The sequence below is a fragment of the Poecilia reticulata genome, linkage group LG8 (assembly GCF_000633615.1).
Source record: "Poecilia reticulata strain Guanapo linkage group LG8, Guppy_female_1.0+MT, whole genome shotgun sequence".
NCBI classification, from domain to species: domain Eukaryota; kingdom Metazoa; phylum Chordata; class Actinopteri; order Cyprinodontiformes; family Poeciliidae; genus Poecilia; species Poecilia reticulata.
Genome location: NC_024338.1, coordinates 6,066,964 through 6,086,222, shown reverse-complemented (window position 1 = coordinate 6,086,222; position 19,259 = coordinate 6,066,964). Strand labels below are relative to the sequence as shown.

The following is a 19,259-nucleotide window of genomic DNA, read 5'->3' as shown; positions in this document are numbered from 1 at the left end:
CGATTCATACCGACCTCATGACGGTGAGGCGATGACTATAAGTTGAGCGATACGTATCCGGTCTTTGTGAAAGAGTGGCTGGAGGAAAGTCGTATGAAGTGTTTGAGTTCCCATGTTTTCTTTTAACTCCAAGTTTGTTTGTTTGTTTTGTTTTTTTCAAATAAAAGATGATCTACATTGGGAACTACATAATATGTAGTGCCATGCGTGTACCACCTAGGGGCAGTAGTCTAGTGCCAAATGTACGGAGCTACCTGACAACTGAGCTAGGAGTTTTGACCAAACCTTTCTCAAATCACACTTTTTTTCTCTCTTCTTAATTTTTAACTAATTATCTTGCTTTTTTTGTCCAAACAGTGAAGAAGTCTTTTAATCAGCTTGGAATGTTGAACAAAAAGCTGTCAGCTGCTTCAGAGCCGCTCCAGTGAAGCTAGCTGCTGACATTTAGTGAAGTAGTTTTCTAAGCACATGGCTAATGACAAGAAGTGCTTGTCATGAGGCTGATGAATGTGAAGACTTTCAACAGGTATTTGGTTCTTGTGCTCTAATGATAAGGAACCGTCTGTCTACATTCTTCAGGGCTGTAACGTATTGTTTGTCAGCTTTCCTTCCAAGTCTTTGAATTCCTGAGTCTAAAGTCCAAATGCCAGATATATATGAATTTTACTTTGCAATAATGCACAAGGACACAGTGTACTCACTGACAAGCGCCTGCCTGGCATTCTGTTAAGCCAATCGGAACCAAACTAATTACCACCAGTATCTGGTAGGGAGGACGGCTTAAGGGCGTTTAGACCAAGGTTGAGATTATCAAAGTGAAAACTGAACAAGCAAGGTTCTCATGTGCTACAAAACTTGTTAAAAAAAACCTTCCTGACCAAAAGAAATTTGTCTTTCTTTGCCAGAAACTAGATTTTTTTTTCTTAGTTCAACATCCAACATGATTGTATGTAAAACACACAGTAATCACTGAAGCTACACCATAGTTCAGGTGTCGCGTCATTCCCACGTCTGCATTCTTAGCCAGCAGAAAGCACCAAATCTATTTGTGAACATGTTCCTTTTTGAAACGAGTTACAGCAACATTTAATTTTCCTTTGGGATAAATAACATATTTTTGAATAGAATCAAGGGGCCTGGATTTGGTATTTTATTATGAACTGATTTTAAAGCAATACACTGCATGGACAAATAAGTTGGATTTTTGACTTTGAGGTAAAAGTGTGTGTAGAGTTCTTTTGTTATCATTATTTTTATTGGAATGATCATTTAAAGCAAAAGATGACGTAACAGATCTATTCTGATTGTGTGATTATAATCGCAATAGAATGCAGAAAACCTTTAAAATACCAAATTTTACCCATTTTAACTTTGATGCTTGTTCACTAGTGGATTCTGTTTACCAGTGAGGTGATTTCTAAAGGTAATCACTGGATTTTATTTACGATCAAATGCAAATGCACACCACACTAATCAGAGTTTTACATTTGTAAAATCTGGGGATAACTACGACTCTTTTCCCACGAAAATACTTTTGAAGTTCATGACTGGAATGAGGCAAAATGTAAAAACAAGATATAACATATAATTGACATGTACTACGTTATGCTCACATACAGCGTGAGAAACATAGCAATAATAACAGAAATGCCAAATAAAACTTTAGTGGGCCCCACCCAGCATCAGCGTCTTCACATTAGTGACGATGCTGGGAGGATGTCAGCTGCAACCCGAGCTGCACTGTGAGGCACGAAGAGGATCGGAATGTCGCGTTAACCGTGTCAGTGCTCTTGTTGCCACAAAAGATATGCGCATCATTATACGCATGAGGGCTAGACCGACTCATATTCATTCACTTGGTGCTCTAAACGTACTGTTGTTGGTGGATTTCCCATTGGAACGAGAAAAACAAAGCAGCCGGCTGGCGTCCAGAAAAATGCCAAAAGCATGAAAGAAAAATAATCTTTCACAGAACAGAGGAGTGCGGTTCTTTCCTGGTAGAGCGAACATGATGGTGGCCACACTGAGGGAATCTGGGTTGGAACAATAAACACATTCGATCACGAACAAGGTGACCCATCAACATTTTATTGAACTCTAATTTATCTGAAGGAACTAGTACGATTTCTTCAGGAGGAACCTGCAGTTCCTCAGATGTGAGATGTTATCTAGCTGTCTTGTCACTGTATTAGCATCAGTGTGAAACATCAACTTTATCTGACAGTCTTACGCATTTTCTCCTCTCATGAGGGTTTTTCATGCTCCTTGTGTTTAGTCATCATGAGGCTGAAAGTCAAACATTTRGTTATGTGAGCATCCTTGGTCATCTGGTGGCATATAAAAAAAAAACAGATAAAGTAAAACCGCAACAATTAGAGACATTACATGGTGTTTCTTTTCAGTTTGTTCTTTGATTTTAGGCTTATTTTTGTATGCCATTGTATTTTAGATGATTGTGTTAATGCTGCTTCACTGTGCTTTTACATTGCCCCTTATGGACAAATAAAGTTTTGTTGAATTGAATTGAACTGGGTTAAACTGCTGGACACACAGTATCATATAAAAAGCGATTTGGGGAAAATAGCTATTTAAGGTCACACCACACCATTTTCATTAGATTTAAGTTAAGACTTTAAGTAGGCCACTACTATGTGCTTTTTTTTTGTTCTTCTGAATAACCAGACTGCTTTAGCTTTGATGTTATAAACTGATGACCAGACTTTCTCCTTCAGTAGTTTCCGTATAAGAGCAAAATTGAGTATTATGAGCTTTACAAGTGATAAGAAAATTCTATTATTTAACAAGGAGACAATAGAGATAATCTACAATGGGGAGAAATGACAACTTCTTAATCTTCCCTATAGCTGCAGCGCTCTGAACAAGCTAAAAACTTATAAAATAAAACAAAGCTAATTAATTCTAAAATAGCGCAATATAATAATTAAAACTTACAGAGTAACTAGGTCGATAAAATAACAGCGGTTGACAAGGAGCGAAAGGATTTTTGACGCACACACAGACGCAGACAGGCATGACGGGGACACACCTCCTCCCCACAGGCCCGGGAGAGCCGCCGCCTCCCACATAAGGACGGACGGGTTTCTTTCCCGTCTCCTGTCACCGAGGGAGAGCCTGTGAGCCGGTGTCGGTGCTGGCGGACAGGCTGGGAAAAGCTCCAAAACACTCAGGCACCAACCGCAGGCAAAGGCAAGAGAAACCAACTCGACTCCAGCAGTAAAAATGTATCTAAAACCTATTCAATATTTCAAGACAAGCGCGTGAAGGTAGCTCGCGACCGGACCAATGTTTTTGGCTTTAGAGTAGTTGGAAAAAGGAAGACTCACACGGACTTTTTTTAATTTTTTTATTTCTTTGCTTGGCTAGTTGGAAGTTAACTTTACCTGAAGTTGCTGTCAAGATGAAGAGCCGCACYTCGTAAGCAGAGCGGACAAGATGGGCAAATGGGAGCTGACCATGGTGAGTTTGGCTGGAAACGTCACATATCAGGTGTCACAGCAAGTTGCCTGCTGTTTGAGGGGGGTCTACATATTTTTTTTGAATGGTAATAATGTTATTTTCTTACCATTCAAAAGGGCTCTGTGCAGAATTTGATTTAGAGGACCACATTTAGTTAAGTTCATAACCTAGCAACCTTTGGCTGGTTGCTAGGTTCATAGCAACCACCCAAAGGACCATTATTGTGTTTATATTGTTCATGCTTTCTTTTGCACATTTGTTGATTTCTAGCAGATAATATTTTGTTAACTTCAGTCTATGCTATATGGGGTACACTATTTTATTAGTAAACTATAAATCATAAAATAACTGTACATACAGTAGAACTAGGGAGAAGAGGTTGTGTTTTCAATCAATCAGTGCCGTTTTTAACATGGACATTGTGGCTCACCGCTCCGGGTGAAATGTTGTCGGGGGCGGCACAAGCGCTGAAAGTTTTTTTGAAACCTTAATTCTAATTGCAGACACAATAAGAAAATTTCTTTTCTTTTGTGTTCACTTTTGGCATTTCAGATTGAGACGAGCCTGAAAAGTGAAACGTATAAAGAGGTCATTGTTTTTGTCTCAAATCTTTTTGTGTGCTCAGCATTTCCAATGAAATGTGATCCTAGCAAAGACGTGAGCAGCAGACAGGATCTGTCCTACTCTGTTACCATGGAGATTAACCTATAAATATTTCTATGACGCTGTTCATTTGTCTGCAGACCACCAATTCGTAGTTCGGTATCTACAGATTCATTTATTGAAATTAGTTTTTTGTTTGTTTAACTCTACTTTGAATTATTTGTGAAAAGTTTGGCAATTCACAGATTTTTGTTTTTACAGTTCAGCTTAAAAAAATCTGATTTTTAAAAATTGAAAACACTTAGCTGCATTGCTACCACTCTGTTGGTTGGTATTTGCAATGCAGCCAATTCAGGAGGGCTGTTCATTTTCCTGGCTGTTGATTGGCAGTATCCATACGAGTAGAAATAAGGACAACTGTAGATAATGGCTCTCGCGATTGTGCTAAGATGGTTTCCACAGTGCATTTTAATGTGTGTGGCGATGTTTTTGGTGTTTTGAAATTTAAAAATAGGCAGTTCTAATCAATTTTAGAAGGAGTCTCAAGTATTAGCAGATGTCAGCTGTTTGTGAGCAGCTGCTTTTAAATTAGCAAATTAGCTCCAATCTTTGAGTATTTTGGGAGAAAAAAATACAACCTAATACTGTAAAACTTATCGCTACTTTGAGTTAAATGTAATGTCAACATATAAATGACACCAACTCTTGTAGACCAAGTCATACCTTCTGATTTCAGTAGCAATACGCAGTGCCTAATAATAGATTCATTTTTTTATTTTTTTTTATTTTATTTAACCAGGTAAACCCCATTGAGATCCAGATCTCATTTTCAAGAGGGACCGGGGCAGAAGTCTGCAGTACACAGCAACCTGGTTACAAAATAAAATTGATTAACACATATACATAAGTATAAAACAGTATAAAACAATTTAAAAACAGTGATGCTGTTTAAAAGAATCTCGTTGATGTTTTTAAGAATCGCTCAAAGTAAGTCCAGTGAAACCAATTCTGACATCTTGAGTTCAGACGGGAGCTGATTCCAGGCTGAAGGAGCATCACACTGAAAGCTTACTTTCCTCTTTCTGTTCGGCAACGTGGAACATGCAAAAGAAAAATGTTGGAGCGTAAAGAATGGGAATTAATAGATCTATGTAAAAGAGAGTTTAAATATGCTGGAGCCAAGCCGAGTAGAGATTTATAAATCAGGATCATAAGGTGATTGTTTCTCCATACGCTTAAAGGAGGCCATTCAGCTTTTGCATACAACTCACAATGATGTGTGAGAATCTGCTACCGGTTACAAACCTTAAAGCAAAATGATACACAGTATTTAATGATTGAAGGCATTTGGTCGAAGCATTCATATATAAAACATCACTATAATCCAGGAGTGGCAGAAATGTTGCAGCTACCAATTTACTTCCAGCTTTAAGAGTAAAACAAGAATCATTTCGGTAATAAAACCCAATCTTCATTTTCAGTGTTCGTAGCAAATTTGCTATGTGATTTTTAAAAGAAAGCTCTTTATCTAAAATAAAGCCAAGATATTTATAATTGCTGACAAACTCAATTTGTGTCTCTACAGCAGTGGTAAGCAATGGAGGGATCTCTGATAGTTTCCTAGAGTGGGAACAAACCATTGCTTTTGTCTTATCCACATTCAAAACCAATTTCAGAGTTTGTAAGTGGGTTTGAACTACAGTAAAAGCAGACTGCAAATACAGAATTGCCTGTACACGTGATGAAGAATAGCAGTAAAACACTAAATCATCTGCATAAAAATGATAAAAAAGCATATTGTTTTTGCGAAACTGGATTTCAGATGCTGCAGCTTGACTTGTTTTCTGTTTATGTTTTAGCTCCATAGTGCTATCGCTAAACTAGCTAAAACTGTAGCTAGGCAAATTTTGTTAATTAGAACAAATTTTTTATATATTTTTTTTATTTCAGGTAGGATTTGTTACCTAAATCAAGTAGCTAATGTTGACATTTTTAAGTGAACTTTAAAAATTCAAAATGAGTTCCTACAGTTTATGGAAAAGTAGCTTATTTGATGGCGATGCAGCTGTTTTCATGTTAAAGTGTGATAAGCTGGTGGCCTGACTCGGGCACTCATCTGATAAAACCGGTTCTCCAGTGTCATTCCAGGCGCGTTTTTAAAAACTCTGCTCTGACTTTGGCTTTGGCCGTAAAACCAAACAGAAAGCAAAGTCTAACCTCTTGTTTTGATTTTACGAAAAGAGGATTTAAATCTAAAAGCAATGACTCCTGATGTTGTCAACACCTGCAGATCTATAGTGTGCTTAAACGACTTAATACAATGACCCCCCCCCCCCCCCCGTTGCTGTGCCAACCTCTTGATTTTCCTTTGTTTGTCCATAAACACTGATGTTTAGCTATAAGATTCTTGGAAAGATCAGAGCTGCAAGGAAGTTGTTTAAAAAAAACAAAAAAACCCAAACGGATACACCATTATGTTATTATTCTACATCGGTATCTGAATCAGCTAGATCTGAAATAATTGTTGTCATCATCACACGCCAGCCTGTTTGTGCCATCGCTGTAGATGATGACTATTAGTGGACGTAAATATTACCTTGTTGCTGCGGCTTTGCGAGGGATCAGTGTTAAGTCTCAGTGGGCTGCTGTGTCACCTGTTTGTGTGGCCAGGATTGCTTGTGACTATTTCTTGTTTGCTGAGCTCACCCTCTGACCCTTCTGTTGTAACTGCAAACATAACTTGATCTATATTTGAACATGTTACTCTGTACCTTTTTAGTTTTTGGATTCTTCCCCCTCTTCCCCCCCAACTTGATTGTTTTTTTTTTTCTCCAGAATCCAGTGCAGGAGTGGGGTGAGGAGAAGGAGGACGGCGTGGTGTACGGGGTGACGCTGCGCCGGGAGCCGGACCCGTCCTCGCCCGGCCCCAGTGAGACGAGCTCCTGCTGCGGTTTTGTCCAGTACCGGACCTGCAAGGTGCGGCGTCTGAAGGCTGCCAAGCTGGACTTGCTCATAAGTCACCTGCTGGACAGCAGCAGCAGCCAGGACCCGGACTACAGCCGGATCTTCCTCTCCACCTACCGGACCTACACCAGCACCACGGCGCTCTTAGAGCTGCTCTTCCAGAGGTACAGCTGCCTCCTTTGTACCACTCTGAGCTGGCTACTGTCTGTTTTCATCTGGTCTTTTGGATTCTGTGCGGTCAACAGAGGTGTAAAAAGTACAGCCCATTCAGAGCGGACGGCACAAAATGTTTGGAGATGGAAATCTCCAAACATTCCATCTCAAGTTTGGAGATGTAGAGTTAAAAAGAAAACTTTTTCCAGTGATATTTTTTTTAGCAAAACAAACTTAAAGTTCTGTAAACACACAGATACACTGGAAAAACCAAATCTCATCAAGTATTTTTCCACCAGTGCAACAACACCAATACAGTGGGAAAAAAAGAATGGAATGATTTAGATTGACAGTTTTGTGCCAAAATGGCCTGGTCAAAGTTTTAATCCATTACAAGAATCTGTGACAGTACTTTTAAAATGATGTTCACAGATTCATCCAGTCTGACTGAGTTTGAGCTAATTTTCTCTAAAAAAGGGGTGAAACCTTCTGGTTGAGGGCGCACTGATCGCAGTATTCTGGTTGATCACAGATTTTTTTTTTTTTATTTAAGAAAAAAAAAATTATTTTTAATTTTTATTTATTTATTTTTGCTGAATGTAGCGAAAGAGTCACGAAGTTGGCAAGTATTCACATACTAGTATCTGCCCACCACTCAAAATTAAGGAAGTCGGTACCAATCGATCGGCTGGCTAAACAAAATCACTGCACCTCTACTTCAGGTTCTAATTGTATAAAGTCTAATGGGGACAAAAAACAAAAAAAAACTTTCAAAGGGCATGAATGCTCCTAGGAACCAATGTCAGTTTATTTTCCAGGACAAAAGAAAGCATAAATCAGTCTTGGAAAAACAAAACCTCTTATGTTTATTCATGCCCGGTCCCCATGTTTTGAGAGGAGCCTGGTGTTTGATGTTCCCACCGATAAAGCGAGCCTCTCGTCCCGGCTTTGATGTGATTGGTGCCGAGCAGGTGCTCATTAGCTGGAAGCTCCCAACAACAGCCATTATGCGTCGCCTGGGTTTAACGTTGGGGAGTAGGCGGGTGCAAATGATAATCAAAAGATTTTAGAAGATAGAAAGAAAGAGGCTGACTTTTGATTTTTTTAAAATTTGCTTACAGGGACAGCGCCTCTTCAGATGTCAACAATGCAGGTTACTGCAGGAGGTGGGTGGAAAATGTCCCAGCTTGAGGTTTGTTGTGGTTTTTTTGTGGTTGGTAAAGTTTCCCTCCATGCGCTCTGCTCTCTCTCCCTCTCTCCAGCCTCCTGTTGACGTTCATCCAGACGTGGTTGGATGAGTACAACGAGGACTTCAGGGACCCTCCGCTGCACCCGGCTCTCCTCCTGCTGCTGGATCACCTGAGGATCAGCTCCGCCGTGCACGGCAGCATGCGCAGCCAGCCGAACTTCTGCTCACTGGCCGGACAAGCCGAGGAGCTGCTCAGAAAGTTCCAGAAAGACGAAGGTGACCTTTTTATTCCACAACTTTTCCTTTGGCTACGATGACACAGTTGATCTTCTTGACAGTAATTGTGGTGGGAAACACGTTAAGTTCCCTTTAGTAACAGTGGTTTTTTTCCCCCTTTTTTTAAATTTCAGGAGCATTGTCAAATGTTGCTGCTGGTCTTGATCAAGGGGAGGAAGAGTCTGCCAGTGAGGATTCAGGATGTGAAACCTCTCTGGATCAGGGCAGCATCATGGATTTCTCCGCCTCAGCCATTGCTGAGCAGCTCACTCAAATGGACTCTGTGCGTCACTGGATATTTTTCATGTCTCGTTATTAAATATTGCCCATATCTGATGCTTTAAAGGCTGACGGTGGGCTTCCTTGACCTTTCCAGGCCCTGTTTGTCAAAGTGGTGCCCTACCAGTGTCTGGGCTGCGTGTGGTCCCAGAGAGACAAGAAGGAAAACATGTCTCCCACCATCCGAGCCACCATCACGCAGTTCAACACGTTGACCAACAGGGTTATCGTGTCGCTGCTCTCCCAGTCTGCAGAACCAGCTAACGGCTCCTCTGGGTCGCCTGCTACAACTCCAGCCCAGAGGGCTCGCATCATTGAGAAGTGGATCAAAGTGGCACAGGTGGGTTCTAGTAGCCAGGTAACTCCGAGAAGTAAAAATAAACAGTTGTCAAACACAACATGCAAACACCTGTGAGTGCGGTGGTAGTTTTTTCTTTTTGTTTCTGTTGTCCAGAGACATCATGTGTGTTTTTTAGTGCCACTTTTTGGAAAAATATCTGCTGTGAAAAATATCTCAACAGATAAGCCATGAGTGGCTTAGCAGACTGCAGGTGGATCAATCGGCTACACTTCTTAGTCTAGAACGACTAAGAATAACAATAGGTTATAGTACCATGGAACCTTTGCATGTTTTCCCAAAAGTGCATCACACTTTGAAGATCTCATACCAACCTGGTTAGCATAGAGCTGGAGAAACATTGAAATAACAGGAGTCTGTTTTGTTTTGCAGGAATGTCGTCGCTTGAAGAACTTCTCCTCCCTCAAGGCGATCCTTTCTGCCCTGCACTCGAATGCCGTTTACAGGCTGAGGAAGACCTGGGCAGCCGTCAGCAGGTGGGGTTTTTGATCATCTATCTATTTTATTTCATTTCAAAGGCTATCTTCACTCTTTGGCCCGTCTCCAAGGTCGTAAATAGGTTTTCTCTACATAACAGCTGCTTAACAAGGACATCAACCTGCTAATGGGTGCAATTCTGTGAAACTTGATTGGGCGAGTCAGCAAACGTCTCCTTTGGTTCATGACCCATATTTTAGCTCAGGTCGTGAACTGAGTTAAAAGCTCACTAGTTTGGTGCTAAGCTTCAACTAAAATGCTTACCGTGCAAACAAGTTAAACTTTGGAAAACTTTAAAAATGCTTACTGTAGATAATGTTAGAACAACCCACAGCTGTTGTCTTCATGTTGTCTTGGTCCCTGTTTGCAGAGACAGCATGGCCACGTTTGATAATCTCTGGGAGACGTTGCCGGACGAGAACTGTGTTCTGACCAACAGAGAGCTCCTGGTGGAGGTGAGAAAAACACATCATGTTTGCAGAGATAACCCTCATATACCCAGCTCATGAAAATCAGCACTGCTGGTGTATCAATAAATTGTCCCAGACTTCCTTAATTTTGGTAGATCAGTTATTGGCCATGAGTAGCTGATCTTGGCAACATCCACAAAGGACTGAAAATCAGTTATTGTCCCTTTTAATGTCAGCATGTAGGCAGACAATCTATCAACTTTGACTTTTCAGACCAAAGAAAAATTGGTATCGGCCAAAAACGGACCTCAATCTAAACCTTCCCTTAAGTGGACAGACCCCGTTTAATAAAGTTGGTATGAGATTCTCAATAGTGTTAACCATGGTTGAAAAAAATATGACATTTTATCGTTTTTACTGAAACACTTTAATCTAAAAATGCAAAAATATGGTCTAAAACAGTGGAAGACAATTAATAATAACAGAATAGTCACAGTTATTCCTTCTTAATGCTGGTGCTATCTTGGTTCCCCCGTCATGATTCTACATGTATTTTGGCAAACAGAACTATCACAGGCTAATTTCTTGTTAGCCTGTGATAAACTGCAGTAACCTTCTTTCAGCCATCTGATCGGCAGTGTTGTACCACTGTATGACTATTAGAGTATTCAGAATTCAAGGTCCAGACGTTAAACTGTTCAATGTATAACAGTATCAATTTTAAAATATRAACTTTTTAAAACTTTAACATGCCTTAATACCAGTAACCAGTACATGTTGAATGTTAAGTAAGGTACAAATCCTTAATATTCGGGCTGCAGCAATTGCAGTTTTCTGGTCGCTCTTTAAAATTCATGACCTGCCGATTACAATTTGCCCCCATACAGAATTTTAATAAAATATGAATTGGTTTTATATAAAAAAAATAACCTAGAATTACAGATTTGGATCTTGAACAGGCAAAAAAAAAAAAAAACTCAGAATGTTAGCTCATGAACAAGGTGCAAAGATTATCTCCTTGAACACAAATGCCACTCTTTTAATCTTTAAAAAGATTCCCTTTTGAGTTAATGTTTGCAGAAATGGTTATGAATAGCAAACAAGGGGCCTTGAGCACATCATGTTCCCGTCTCACTCTTCTCTCCGTGACTTTCTTTAGGGAGCTGCGTCATAGACGTCTTTTGTCCAGCGCTAATAAAGAACCCTAAAGTCATCAGATCCCTTGCTCTTTCTGTACCCAGCAGCTAAACAGCTAGTGTTTGTTGCCCCACAATACCTTCTCTTGATTGCCTTACATTTTTCAGGCAGACCTCTTATCTATGTAAACACTGGCATTCATATGTATTCCCAACCTAAGCCTATTTGCTTATGGATAAAAGCGCTCAGGTACATTGGAAATGAACTTCAATCCTTTTGGAGAAAAAAAAGAAGAAGAACCTAACAATTAACTGTTAAACAGGATGTCCAGGCTAATGTGTGATAAAAGCTCTTCCTTTTTGCCAGTGGAACTGCTTCTAACCTTAAACTGAGCACAGCTTTGATTGTCATCAACAGGACGGAAGCCAAGCCAATGTGGATAATGTTTCTCCAAAGTTAAGCAAGAAGTGTCAACTTCCCCGGCAGATGGTAAGCTATATCTAAATACGAATAAAGAAAGAGAGAAAAAAAAAAGAGAGCCCTATTAAGCCGGTGCTCCGTATCACTTGGCCTTTCATCTTTGAGTCATTTTCATATGAGGCAGAAGATTCATGCAAATCCCCCTCATACTCCACGCCTCTGAAAGAGCCCCGCCAGGGTTGATTTCCCTTTCTGGAACGTGACTGGAACCCAAAACTATTTTTAGCTACGCTCGGCGCTGAGCGGGTTTCAAATGGCGTCAGGTCAATAGGATTATAGGTCAGTAATAATAGACCAGACGGGGGGTTTTCATGGGGTCCTGACCACATTCTTCTGGGTGGTAATATGAGAGGTTCCGCTGACTGCCTTCAGTCCTGGTGTGAACATTGTCATGTTTAGATCTGTCACTGTGAAACAAGCCCATGGAAACAAAAAAAACGAATAAAACTGGTTTTAGAGTAAAAGTAAAGGGAGAATAAACCTGCTGCTGTAACTTTAATGGGTTTCTACATATGGCTTGTTTACAGAGTACCTCAAGTGGAGTGGTTCCTTACCTGGGCACCTATCTGACTGTCCTCACCATGTTGGACACGGCTCTACCCGACACCACAGAGGTAAACCATGGTACTTTTATGCTGGAATACTTGAACATTTTATTGATAGTTCTAGATAAAATTTACCAGAAGGGCCAGTGAATTTCATTAGAGCACAGAACAAAAGAATGAAACGATGTTTCATTGTTTAATATATTAAGTGAGCCAAGGTGCCACTTGTTGCTCTAGATCTGGACTCATGAAAACTGTGATCTTGTCTGAAGCTAAAAGTGTAATATCTTCATTTTTTGTTAATTTTTAAAGTAAAACAGTGTAGATGAAAAGCGAACCAGTTAGTTACAATTTTTCTGCCAGCTCGTCTTTTTTTTTTTTTTTTGCTAGGCAACACATGCACCAAACCTCAAAACAAACAAAAAAACAATAAACTGCTAAGCAGCATATTTACTAAAAGCATGCATTTAAAAAATGGGTTTTATTTCAGTTATTTAAAAACAAAAATGATAAAAATTCTACATTTCAGGCTGGCTTAAGCATCTTTTTATTACCAGTTAGCATGGTTAGCATTAGTAGCTGTTAAGAATTGGTGCTCTTAACTTTCTTTAGGACTCAATTTTCAAGCAGTGCACTCAATATCAGACAGAATGAACCTTAAAGCAAATGAAACTGACATATTTATTGTGACATATTCCTTCTTGTTGTCTACTGAAGTCTTGCTCTTTGCTACATCAGCTGAGGGTTTTGTTAGCATTAGCTTGAGCTGCTAACAGTTAAAAATGTCGCTTTTTCCCATCGGGAAAAATACTTTTGAGTTTCTTGTAACATCAGCTTTTTGTTGCATGTAGATCATTAACAATTTAGAGAAGCAATAATGGTGGTTTTAACACTAATTAAAGCTTAGTTTGATAAAGAAAAAATGCTGCCCTTTTAGAATAAAATAAAATAATGTCACTAATTAGATTTTTAAAATTATGCTTATAAACGCTATTGAAGTTTTGAGCTTGTAAAATCAGCTGTGTAGCAGTTACAATAATTCACTTTAAAAAAACAAACAAATTGACCCCAAAGATGTGTGAAGAAATTGCAGTTGCTCAAGAAAGCTATTTGTTGTACTTTTACCAACATGGTTAATATTTAGAAAAAAACAACTTAGTTAGGCTTTCTTCTACCAAATTAATCATTGATTTATGTAATAAATGAAAATACTAATAATCCACTCTCCCAACAGGATGGACTTATAAACTTTGAGAAGAGGAGGAGGGTAAGTAGCTCCTGTCATTTAGTGGATTCTTCTTTATGTGACATTTCTCTACATGCTCGATGAGTATGTAGTAGATAGTAGAGCAGTACATTATGTATTGTCAGAGTTAACAGAAAGTTAAACATAAACCTGACTTCATATTCGAAGCTGGAGTTCTCATGTGACTTTCTTAAGTGCTGCAACTGCAACCTTGTTGCTTCGGGCCAGATTATGCAACTTGAAGTCCTGACATCCAGCGGCGCGTTTTGCCTTGCTCTCATCGTCTCACCGTCAACATTTCTTGTTTCCCACGCAGGAGTTTGACGTCCTGTCGCAGATCCGCGTGCTGCAGGCGTCCTGTTCCCAGTACAACCTCCCCAAACATCCCAAAATCTCCGCTTGGCTGCATGGATACAAACTGCTCACAGATCAGGAGAGGTGAGCCAAAAATATTTTTTTTATTTCCCCCTTTGACATGTGACAAAATCACACGCATCCCTGCTTGAGTATAGTAAAGATTTGGTTGCTGTGCACTACAGAAGTTGCTTTTTAAAACCTTTTTTATGCATAAAAGAATAAAAGAAATGGAGGATGTTTGATTTGGAGATTCAAATTGCGTGAAAATTCAATACTTCCTTGTGTTTTCTATTTTTATTTTCTTTATTTTACAGCTATGAAATGTCAAAGCAGCTGGAGCCTCCAGTGGACGCTTGTTCACCGAATTCCTGGAGCAACCGCTCTATCACAAAGAAACTCTCCTTGTGAGTGTCACACTGCATACAACGTCTCGGAAAAGTAGTCAGACTCATTGACCTTTTTAAACTTTGTCACAGTCGCACCCCACAACAGATTTTAATTATATTTTATGCAATAGAGCAATAAAAAGGAGTAGAGGACTGAGAAGCGAATGGGGCAGTTTGTTTCTACTACCTTCTCACAGAAGGAGGTTGAAATTTCTTCCCCTCATAGCTAGCAACCTATCTGAAGCTGGTTTGGGTTGTAGCTCTGGCTGTCTGTTCAGACTTGTCCTGCTACGACCTGTTGAGCATCAGGATGCTATTTTAGTCTTGAAAAGCTTCGACGCTAGGCTAACTCCTTTTAGCACAACTTGAACATAACAGTAGTGTTTCCCAGCGTCCCATCAGATCGGTTTTAGACACCAAGAGCAAACCCCACTGAGCCGAGGAAATCAGCTTGCGCATCGGATTTACAGCCGTACCAAAAACATGAATACAAAGGTTCCAGCTCAGGATGTTTTTATATTATAAAAAAAAAAAGGCATTAAAATTTTTAAAATCTTTGTAATTATTTGAAATTAGCGCTCTAATTACCTTCCTTCCATTTCACAATTATGCTACACTTCGTCTTGATCTGAAGTCCTAATAAAATACATTGAAGTTTGTGGTTGTTGCGTAATCAAACATGGAGCTGTTGAAAGGATGTGAATACTTTTCCGCAGTGCTTTAGCTTATGTTTGCGTATTCAAACCAGAAGTTGATGCTCATGATTTACAGCGCTCATCTGGTTTATTTACGTACATTTAGATAAGAATCAAATGTTGATTAACAGCTTGTGTAATGTTGTTATTCTTCTGGTTCAGTTGGTTTGCTGCAGCATCCTTAATGAGGTTTTTCCCCCTCAGCTTCAGGTCGGTGAGTGAGACCACTAAGAAACTCCCCGCTGACCAGATCAGCCTTTCATCCTCTGGATCCAGTGGATCTGAGATGGAGGATCTTTCTTCCCCAAACACAACATGTTCTATTAAACTACAGGTAACCATCTCTCTCTCTGTGTGTGTGTGTGTGTGCATGCGTGCATGCGTATGTGTGTGAGAGTGTGTCTCTGTTCTTAGATGAAAGCCCATTGTCTCTGTCTTGTATCTATTGTCTCTAGTGCTAACAGTGATGGTCTTTGTTGAAAGCCAAGTCATTCTGTGTCTCCAACAGAATGCGCTCTGTTTCTCAAACAGTCGTCCTCTTGAAGCAAACACAACATTTATGCATTTCTAATTAGTAGAGCAAAGGGGTGTTTAATATTTAAACACCATTCAAGAAAGTTTATTTTATTTTCTCCCTGCTTTTCCTCTCTAGTCCTTCCACAGCTCCTACAACAACGTATCCGAGGCGTTTTCTTCCTCCTCCTCCTCTTCCTCTTCCTCGTCCTTCCCTTGCCCCTCGGCGGCTTCCTCTCTAGAGTCTCCGTCTGGTTCCTCGTCGGACTGCAGCACCGACCTGTGCGGTACAGACCCGGCGGCCGCTGCCGCCCAACCCGGTGCTCACCCGTCCCCCCACCACAAGCGCTCCATTTCCATGACGTCCCTGCCCATGTACAACCAGCAGGGCTGCGACTCCTGCATCATCCGGGTCAGCGTGGACCTGGGACTCGACAACGGCAACATGTACAAAAGCATCCTGGTGAGTTTGGTTAAGTTTGGAGTACGGCTTCGAGATGTGGCTTTAAAAAAATTTTTTGTTTTTTTTCCTACCATCAGATTTTCTTGCTTTTTTTTTTTCTACTAAACATAGAAATTCCAAATGACTGAAAATATTTTCAAAAAGTGGGTTGTATCATCCCATCTGTGAGTTGTACGACAGTTAAAAAGTAAAAAAAAAAAAAAAAGGTTTAACAGTGTTAATATTTGTAAATAAAGATGCAACTTCACCAGAAGAACATCTTAAAATTACAAGAGAAATGTTGCTTTAATTAGAAAGACTGTTATTGAGATTTGTATGGTTCTTTCTTAATCATAATTTGTGATAAATCCGGATGTAAACAATGGTTGAAAATTATATTTATGAACATTTGAAAGAGGTCTGTGTCAGTCACAATCCCACCACTCTTACCTCTGACTACACATCTAAACAAGCTTCTCTTCAAAAGCTGCAGTCAGTGCTCCACAAAAGGCTGCTGCTTTTAATTGTGCTGTCTTTTTATTATCTTCCTTTATCTACTGACGGTTCCTATCGTTGAATAAACTTCAAAATTTATCTACAGATGACGGCATTTATTATTTCTTCCATAAACGGCGTACTGCTGTGTTACGTCTACATTCTTCTTCTAAAGTCTAACTTCTCTCGCATCATTATCGCGTGAATGACGACGCAAAAAAAAGAATCGGTACAAACTGCTAGCTCCTGTGAAAAAGATCAGTTTAAGTTTCTAACCAAAGGTTATAGAGCCGATTGAGCTGAAAATTCTGGTTAATTTCTTGCCACTTTCCTGTCTAAGAGTATGAATGAAACATCTGAAGCATGTTTAAACTTGCTTAAAACAAGCTGAACCCTAACCCTAACTCCAAGCACTTGTATTGCCTTGTTGCTGAAAACGTGCTATATAAGTAAAATGACCTTACCTTGTTAGGGTTCACTGAGGAACATGAAGACTCTATAAACTCTATCTGACATTTCTTGGACCACATTAAAATGGAGAATGCTGCATTCCTGATATTCCTGCAGGCTAATCAATTTAGATTTTTCCTCTTTTGATGTTTAAAAATATGTACATTCTGTCCTTCTTGCTCTTTATTTTACTTTGGGGCCACATCTTTGCTTTAATTCTTGAATATGTAGGTTTTGCATTGTTCAGTCAGATGTTTTCATCCATGAATATCTGTCTGGTGTGGTTGCTTATCTTAACACCAGAACAGGAATCAGTTGGGAAGCCTTACCGACAAACCAAAATGGAAAACCCAACCAAAACAGAAGCAGTTCTTCAAAATATCAAGAGAAAATGCTGTTTGGCGGGAACGCGTCGTCACCAGCGCATGCTAAAACACGTCACACACCGTGACTAAACGGAATGTTGCCACTCACTGAGGTGTGTGTGTGTTTTTTTTTTTTTTGTCTTTGCAGCTGACCAGTCAGGATAAAACGGCCCAGGTGATCCAGAGGGCTTTGGAGAAGCATCACCTGGAGCACATGAACCCGCAGGACTTCACCCTGTCGCAGATCATGTCGCAGCAGAAAGGTCCGAACGCACCGAGCCGGTTGGCGTAAACGCCGCGGTCGGGAGAGTAACGCGACGATAACCAGCGTATGTTTCTCTGTCCTCAGAGTTGCTTGTGCCGGACAAAGCCAACGTCTTCTATGCCATGTCCACGACCGCTAACTTCGACTTCGTCCTGCGCTTGTACCGCAAAGGCAAGAAGCAGCCGCTGAGACCAACCGCCAGTCTCAACCGGTTCGCCAGGTGAGGCCCGCTAAGCCAAGCCGATTGGATCGATCGGTTCCTGGAAAAACGGGCTTTGACTCATAAAAGGTGGCTTTCCAAACTCTACGGTTCGTTGCTTTGCACCAAAAGGGATGAAAGCAGAATGCGTTTAAGGAAGCTTACGAGATTCTGACAAGAAAAAAAGCACTTTAGTGATGGAACTTAAAACTCCTTCATCTTCCTGGTTGGAACACTGCCTGGTGTGAAGTGACTTGTCCCACAGAGATTTCATGTGAGCGCTGATTCAATTTGACTTGCTATTTCACATGACGACGTGCGGGAACACACCCTTGTTTGGAAAGCACGTGCCAACGTATTTACACGGAAAAAAGGAAAAAAAAATAACAGTGACAATAGTACGTTTCCCGACTGAGTTGGAGTCATTAAAAGGGATTAAGACTTCAACCGATGATGAGTTGGAACATGTGCCTTTGTCAGACGTCACTTAGTTGAAAGGCGTGTGGAGGATGAGTTCTCCTGTACCTGTGATGGTTGCCACGAGCGACTGGCAGCTCCGACTGGAAGGAGGGCATTCCTGTGGCAGGGATCATGACGGCAGCGGCGAAACGTTGACGTTCTAGATCTGTACTCCCAATATATAAAATGAAAGGAAAACTTAAATGTGTGGTTTTCTATTTTTTGTGTTAGTTTGTCTTTTAGACTTTTAAAAGTTCAAAATTTGATAACATTTTGTATTTATTTTGCTTCCACTGTGATTCACCTTAACCGCACTTTTGTTCGATGAGCACATCTCGATGACTCATCACTTAGCTAGCTTATCTCTTAAATGGCAAAAAAACATTGCTTGTTTAAAAAAGAATATAACTCTGACAGTTTAAAATGCTCCCGTTAATGCCTTTGTGATTATTCTAGATTTTTTACATTTTGATTTAATGAATGTTTGAATATCTAACACTATAAGGAGTCTGTGTTTAAGCTGTAACTAAACAAACTGACCCGGGATTGAAGTTGTGCTAAAACCAGCTAACCGTTTGATTATGTTGACGGAATTTTCCAGAAAGTCACGTTGATTGAGGTGACATTAAGATCTTCGGTTTTATAGAAGGGCAGCAAAGACGTACCGGATACCGTAAACACACATTTATTAAATCACGAGTTTCTTTCCTTTGAAAGCCTGAAAGTTGAGAGGTTTCCAGCCCCGAGGGGAGAAACGGCTGCTGTGGGAAGATAATGAAAAGGCTTTTCTCTGACTTCCACTTCCCACAGAAGCCGTTTCTAGAAAACACACTTCAGTGTAACGTGTTCCTGCACATGACACCTGAAGCCACAGTTTTTTTTTCCCCTGTAAAACTGGTTGTCATCATTTTTTTAATTACCAAAGATGTTCCAAACAACAAAAATAATTGACTGTTTTCAATCCAGAATTTGATATGCATTACCAGGATGTATTAAAAACCACTAAAATAAAAATAAAGTTTCCAAACTGTCTTGTCTG

The 19,259-nt window shown here is 40.1% G+C and overlaps 1 protein-coding gene across 1 annotated transcript; it reads left to right on the top strand.

The window, feature by feature from the left end:
• The first annotated feature begins 3,036 nt into the window (after positions 1-3,036).
• Positions 3,037-19,251, top strand: LOC103468342 (ral guanine nucleotide dissociation stimulator-like 1). Its single transcript, XM_008415357.2, has 18 exons — positions 3,037-3,284; positions 3,385-3,477; positions 6,916-7,208; positions 8,319-8,363; positions 8,460-8,662; positions 8,797-8,945; positions 9,039-9,281; positions 9,672-9,775; positions 10,147-10,231; positions 11,741-11,812; positions 12,331-12,417; positions 13,583-13,615; positions 13,911-14,032; positions 14,266-14,355; positions 15,237-15,366; positions 15,685-16,008; positions 17,446-17,560; positions 17,647-19,251. The coding sequence occupies exons 2-18, from the start codon at positions 3,454-3,456 to the stop codon at positions 17,784-17,786; spliced, it is 2,259 nt and encodes a 752-aa protein (XP_008413579.1). The 5' UTR covers positions 3,037-3,284; positions 3,385-3,453; the 3' UTR covers positions 17,787-19,251.
• The last annotated feature ends 8 nt before the right edge of the window (positions 19,252-19,259 follow it).